Raw genomic sequence first — 7,456 nt, forward strand, 5'->3', positions numbered from 1 at the left:
AAATCTGCCTGCCTCTGTCTCCCGAGTGCTGGGATTAAAGGCGTGCACCACCATGCCTGGCTTTGACTAGTCTCATAGTTATCAGTTAATAGTATTATAGTCACGAAAGGAATTATGAAAACAGTGTGAGAAAAATTATCAACTTAGTTGTGCATTCTTTTTAAAAAATCAATGACATGAGCAATTGTTTGATTTTGGGATTGACTGAAATAGTACAATAGTGGAGGAATTTGTGCAATAGTGACTTTAGTTCTTCTCAAAACAAGTACCAAGTATGACTTAAGAGTATGAGAATATCATCTACATACCAGGGGTGGAGGAAATATTTCTAATTTTTGTTCCTCTCAATAGGATGACAAGTTAAAGAAGTTGGTTGAACAACACGGAACTGATGATTGGACTCTAATTGCCAGTCATCTTCAAGTACGTGGAATGTCAAGTTGTATTTCTGTAGCAACATGTCTTTTTTAGTTTATATATTCTATTTTTCAGAAACGTGTCTGTATAGTTTGGGTTCCATTCCTTAAAACATCTGGTTAAATTATTTTCTCGTGTGTTTGTAGTTGTTTGTTTAATGGTTTAGAAAGTAATTTTCTAATTCATGCTGAGTACCTGAAATCCAAAAATTGGAAATCTAAAGTGCTTCAAAATCTACAACTTTTTGAGTACTGATTTAGAGCTACAGTTTTACACTTGACTTAATATAATACATCACAGTAAAAATGCCAGGTATGCTTGAAATGTTACTATTATTAGATTATGTGTATAAGGTAGATATGAATCATGAGTTTCATCTATAGACTTCTGTTCCATCCCCAGGACATATTATTTTATGTATATGTACATATTTCCACATCTCCAAACTGAAATCTGAAACAATTTTAGTCTCAAAAATTTTGGATAATGGCTGCTTAACTTGTAAAGCATTTTCCAGGGGCCTAAAAGGCCTTTTACTATATTTTGTTTACTATAAAACAAAAAATGGCATTAACTTTTGCTAGAACTTCACAAATATTTGTGATAAGTGGTTTTATTTTATTTTAATTTTTATATGTTGGAAATTGAACCTAGGTCCTTACAAACTCAGCCAAGCACTTTACTACTGATCTATGTCCTCAACTGTGATATATGTGAAAATATTTTGAAGAACTTTACTATTAAAACATTTTGACAGCTAACAAATAAAATCAAGAAAAAAATTGTTAGGTTTCTTATCCAATGCATACGTTTTTGAGTATTTTTATTGATTTTTTTTTTTTTTTTTTAGATGAGTTAAGCCTGGCTACCAGTAAGCCTGGAAGTCATTATGTAAATCAGGCTGGCCTCAAACTCATAGCTGTTTTTTGAGACAGGGTTTCTCTGTATAGCCCTGGCTGTCCTGAAACTCACTTTGTAGACCAGGTTGGCCTCGAACTCAGAAATCCGCCTGCCTCTGCCTCCCGAGTGCTGGGATTAAAGGCGTGCGCCACCACTTCCCAGCCCTAAAGTGTCAATTTTTAACCTACTTATTTGAAGTATAATGTATATCTTCTATGAGAATGTTTCATGTTTTATTGGTAATTTGAAAGGCATAATTTATAAATGTACTTTTACTACCACATAGAGCCTAGTGATGCCTTTAAGATGCTTTTAAACTTGTACTAATTTGAGCTGCTATGCTTTAAGTCTTATATCTGCTTCATATAGTTTATTCCTGTCATTTGATTCTCAATTCTGGATTAGTTTTTTATGGACTATGTCTTGCTGCTTGCTGTATTATAAGGATAGTATAGAGGTACATGTCTTAATTTCAAATATATTGTTTTTAATTTGTAGCCTAAACCTATGATTAATTGAAAGGGCAGAATTGGGATTTTAGGCATGTAAAATAAACATTACATGTAATAGTTTGATATTGAATATGTTTTTTATTCATATTTTGTTCATATGGGTATACTTAAATTTGGGCTAATTTACTTCCTGGGAGACATTTATTCAACAATAAAATTGTCCAAATTTTTTCAGAATCGTTCTGATTTTCAGTGCCAACATCGATGGCAGAAGGTTTTAAATCCAGAATTGATAAAGGGTCCTTGGACTAAGGAAGAAGATCAGAGGGTAACATATTCATATTCTTTTGAAAAAATTTTAAGTTATTTATTTGTGTGTATACATTTGGGGACATGTATGTGTGTGCATCCTTATGCCACAGCTCACATGTGGAAGCCAAAGGATAATTTGTGGGAACTAGTTCTCTCCTTCTACCCACTGTGTGGGTCTCGGATCAAACTCGGTCATCAGGTTTAAGGGCAAGTGCCATGGAGCCATTCCTTGCTCCTTGTTCATATTCTTTATGTTCACTGTACTGATGGATTAGATTTATTTTCTTATTAACATGGTTTAACACAAAGTATGATGTGTGTGTGTGGGTGTGTGGGTGTGTGTGTGTGTGTGTATATGCTAAGGTTGGAGGTGGACATGCATGTATTGCATACATATGTGAGGAGGCTGGAGGACTAAAGTGGTGGTGTTTCTTAAGACAGTATCATTCATTCGAGATTTATTTTTATGACATGGGGTCTCTCATGCCCTTAAGCTTGCCAAGTAGGAGTAGGTTGGTGGGTCTGTGAGCATTATGGATCTGCCCTTCTGCTCCAGTCCCCCAGCCCCCATTGCTGGGATTGCAAGTATATGCCAGCTTTTAAAAATGATGTTTCTGGGTGTGGAATTCAGGTTTTCATGCTTGCAAGGAAAGCACTTTAATAACTGAACCGTTTCCCCCAGCTCACACTTTAAGTTTGTTGGTACTGTTCTTTGGAAGCTATAAGCATAAGAATTGAATGTTGAATGCCTTGAAATGTAGCTTTTTCTCTCCTAGAGTAAGGATAAGTGAGACAATTTATTATAAGTACTGTCCTTTTTGAGAGCTTCATTTACAAAAGGAAAAATACTTTAAAGTTTGGTTTAGCAACATTTCAGGCATAGTTTCCTATCAAAATTTAATTAACATTAAAAATAAATTTTATTTTCATATTTAATAACTTGATATATTAGGAAATCACTCTTAATTTTTCCTCTTGACCTTAATGAATCTCTTGATTAGATAAATATCAGGACATCATGTTTCCAGAGGGTTTGTAATAAAAAACCAATTATTTGTGCAATAAAAGTTGTTGAAGAATAGAAGCATCTGCTCTCTACTAGGAATTGCTCTTTAATTCATACCCTTAGCTTGCCTGTTGCTAAGGTGCCTGTGGAATTAGGACACCCTTATACCCACAAGAGCAAACAAACAAAAGTTACTTCACGTGGCTCAGGACTGATCTGACTTTTCTTTTTTTTTTTTTGAGACAGGGTTTCTCTGTGTAGCCCTGGCTGTCCTGGAACTCACTTTGTAGACCAGGTTGGCCTCGAACTCAGAAATCCGCCTTCCTCTGCCTCCCAAGTGCCAGGATTAAAGGCGTGTGCCACCACGCCCGGCTGATCTGACTTTTCTTAATGGGTGATGATAAGTTTTGAAAAATGTGATCTGGGGCTAGTGAAGAGGACAGTTGTCCTCTGTCATCTACATAGTCACTGTGGTTTGTATGTGTCTAATACTCATACAAATCATAAGCATGCAAATAAAAATAATAAAAATGATTAAGTAACATACAATGTGAGGTGTTTTAAAAAGATATTTAATGGCTGGATCTAGTACATTGTCTCTAATTCTAGCTACTCAGTAGGTCTAGATAGGACATTCATGGCAAGTTTAAGGCCTCCCTGGGTAACTTAGTGAGACCCTGTTTAAAAATAGAAATTAAGAAAGGGCTGGGCATATAATTCATGGTAGAACACTTGTTAAACATACCTAGTACTGGGGAAAAAAGAAAAACCAAAAAGCAATAATCAAAGCTGTACATTGAACCTTTAAATCTTATTTTTAAAAATATGACAAGTAGACACATTTCATGAAAATTGTGATAGATGTTAAACTTAATTAATTTACCAATATAGAATAAGCATAATTCTTTGTGATTCATGTGACGCGCGACTGGATCAGAGTACAGTGAAGGAAGTGAGCCAAGGAGATGAGCTCTTTTTTAAATTTTAGTTAAACTAAAAGCAAACAAAATATAGGACAAATGTACAAACTGTTATTTCACTTACTTCAAATACTTCAGAATAATTATCTATGAGCAATTAGCCCCTTGAACTTTTTTTTTTTGTTTTTTGTTTTTTGTTTTTCGAGACAGGGTTTCTCTGTATAGCCCTGGCTGTCCTGGAACTCACTTGGTAGACCAGGCTGGCCTCGAACTCAGAAATCCGCCTGCCTCTGCCTCCCAAGTGCTGGGATTAAAGGCCTGCGCCACCAGGCCCGGCTGAACTTTTTGATGCATTTTGGGAATTGATTTTTGAACTTGTTGAGTACTGAAGGATAGCTATCATTAACATTACCTTTTGTGAATTATAGTTATAGCTGAAATTTAATCTGTTTATTTTAAGCAGAATTCTTCTTTCTTTTTCTTTTCTTTTTTTGTTTTTTTGTTTTTTTTTCAAAGACAGGATTTCTCTGTGTAGTCCTGGCTATCCTGGAACTCTGTAGACCAGGCTGGCCTCGAACTCAAGAAATCCTCCTGCCTCTGCCTCCCGTGTGCTGGGATTAAAGGCGTGCGCCACCAGGCCAGGCTTTAAGCGGAATTCTTAATTTGGAGTTTTCTCTTTTTGTTGTTGTTGCTGAGGCGCTTCAGGTCAAACCTAGGACCTTGTACTGGGAGAAAAGAAAACCTAAATGTTCTGTAATGACCCCAACCTTGACTTGTTTGACTTACAGTTTACATTTCTTTTATAGTAATAGTTTTTCAACCTTTGATTTTGCTTCTTAGGTTATTGAATTAGTTCAGAAATATGGACCAAAAAGGTGGTCTTTAATTGCAAAACATTTGAAAGGAAGAATAGGCAAGCAGTGCAGAGAGAGATGGCACAATCACCTGAATCCTGAAGTGAAGAAGTCTTCCTGGACAGAAGAGGAAGACAGGATCATATACGAAGCACACAAGCGGCTGGGAAACCGCTGGGCCGAGATTGCTAAGTTACTTCCTGGAAGGTGCTTACATAATAAGTTTCTGTGCTTCAACACGACCTTTACTACCTTACTATTGAATATATTTTCAAGTACCTCCTTTCTTTTATTTGTAATTCAAGTTTAGTCTGCATACTGTGAGCAGCCATTTGGGTCCATTTGTAATTTTGTGGTAAAGAATATGATTAGTTTGTACAATAAAATGGTAAAACCTTTCAGCTTTGTAAACAGTTCATCTACTCCACAAGTCATGTTTATGTGTTATTGCCAGTAAGGCAGAACCTTGTACAGCTAGTGGAGTGAAATCTAGATTAGAGATCTCTTAAACATACTATGCACAAGGCCAGGGGACTACAAGTAAATTGACTGAAGTAAATTCTTATGAATGTATGTTATGGAAATTTAGTTCTTAATTATGGTATACTTTAAGTTGTGGGAGTAGAATATGAAAGTCCATGTAACTGAAGTGTAGTATTTTCCTCCGAGGCAGTGATGTACTAAGTACATTCTTCATTGTACTAGTCAGACACTTTCTGACAGTCACTAGGACTGCAGGTCTGATCCTAGGCAGTTTCAGATCTTACTCAGAATATATATCCTCATGCTTCATAGCTGTAATCTCTATGTAGTACTTCATAGTAACTAATGTGCTTTTATATGCATTCCTTAATCGTTGTATACTTTAGAAATATGTAAAGGAAACAATGCCTTTGTTTCATAGGAAATTAAGATGCAGTATTATATTTTCTTTTGTCCAAGTTACTATCCCTGGGCTGGGAACTTCTAGTCAGTATTTTATGTACCTTTTTACTCTGTGTAGAACCTAACTTAGTACTTTAGCAGAGTGGGTTTCTAGTAAGTGTATATTTTGTGCAGAATGGAATTTATACCACAAATAGCTTTAGGTTCATCTTTATAAAAAGAACCTTGGGCAAAAAGGGAGCTGATGAACTCATTTTCTAAAAATATAATATTCTGAGAAATAGTTAATAATACTTGAAATTTGTAACTTGTACTTGTTTTTTCTTTCTGTCTCTTCTTAATGGAATTGAGGATTGACCCCAGGGCCTCACTCATTATAGACCACTAGACAAGCATTTTACCCCTGAGCTATATCTTTAGCTTGATTTGTTGTTGTTGTTTTTGACAGTTTTTTTCCCTTTCCTGTTGCAAGGCCTTTGTCCTTGGGATGCCTTTTTTATCCAGAGGCTCTTTCTTTTGTTCTGTGTTTTTGAGCCAGGCTCTTCCTGTGTGGTCTAGGGGGAGCCTTGAGTTCCCTCTTCCGTACCCTCAGGCAGGTGCTCCTACTGCCCCTTTTCCTGTTCTTGTACTGCCAGTTCATCTCCTCTGAGATCTTGCACCTCACCTCACCAGACTTAGCCCCACGGCAATGATAGTCTTGTTATTTATTTCTTTGTTTTTGTCTTTCTTCTCCGTTACCATGCTTTCAGTGAGAATTTAACCTCGGGGACACATTTTACCAGTTGTAAAAATATGTCTTATATATTTTGTTCAAGTTAGTGCTAAAATTTGTAGAATTCCTTTCCCCTTTTAAAATTATATACTTTCATTTCTTAGGACTGATAATTCTATCAAAAATCATTGGAATTCTACTATGCGAAGAAAAGTGGAGCAGGAGGGCTACTTACAAGATGGAATAAAATCAGAGCGGTCTTCATCAAAACTTCAACACAAACCTTGTGCGACTATGGACCATTTGCAAGCCCAGAATCAATTTTACATTCCTGTTCAGGCACATATTTTTAATATCTTTATTATTTAAAAATAAGTTCTTTAGTTGCTATATGGGAACTATTGGATTGGTTTTTTTTTTTCTTTTTTCTTTTTAGGACAAGTAAAATTTGTTTTGGGGAGTGACACAGATAGACATTTAAATTTCTAAACTGAAAAAGTAAGCCATAATTTTGACAAATTTTTTAGTACAAATTTCACTTGAAAGTTTCCTTCTGTATGTGATTTTTCACATTGAGAAATGTAGTGTGTGCATATAACAGTACTCGAATTCATTTCAGTTATGGACATCTATGTCATTTCTCCTCAAACATTGTTCTGTGTAGTTGTAGTATTGCCTATCTCACAGGTGTGTGCAGAACAGGGTAAGGGAGGCTGATTATGGGATGGACCCCTGGGTAGGGCAGTTTCTGGATGGTCCATCCTTACGTCTCAGCTCCAAACTTTGTCTCTGTAACTCCTTCCGTGGGTATTTAGTTCTCAGTTCTAAGAAGGGGAGAAGTGTCCATATTTTGGTCTTCGTTCTTCTTGAGTTTCATGAGTTTAACAAATTGTATCTTGGGTATTCTAGGTTTCAGGGCTAATATCCACTTATCAGTGAGTGCATATCATGTGAGTTCTTTTATGATTGGGTTACCTCACTCAGGATGATGCCCTCCA

At 36.1% G+C, this 7,456-nt stretch overlaps 1 protein-coding gene across 2 annotated transcripts in view; it reads left to right on the plus strand.

The window, feature by feature from the left end:
• Mybl1 (MYB proto-oncogene like 1) overlaps nt 1-7,456 on the plus strand; it is a 31,453-nt gene that overhangs the window by 7,097 nt on the left and 16,900 nt on the right. For both annotated transcript variants that reach the window (XM_021222061.2, XM_021222062.2), the window contains exons 3-6: nt 352-423; nt 2,005-2,097; nt 4,848-5,068; nt 6,623-6,797. In XM_021222061.2, coding sequence (XP_021077720.1) covers nt 352-423; nt 2,005-2,097; nt 4,848-5,068; nt 6,623-6,797 — 561 coding nt within the window. The remainder of the gene's footprint in view (nt 1-351; nt 424-2,004; nt 2,098-4,847; nt 5,069-6,622; nt 6,798-7,456) is intronic.

The sequence above is a fragment of the Mus pahari genome, chromosome 22, assembly GCF_900095145.1.
Source record: "Mus pahari chromosome 22, PAHARI_EIJ_v1.1, whole genome shotgun sequence".
In the NCBI taxonomy this organism is placed as follows: Eukaryota; Metazoa; Chordata; class Mammalia; order Rodentia; family Muridae; genus Mus; species Mus pahari.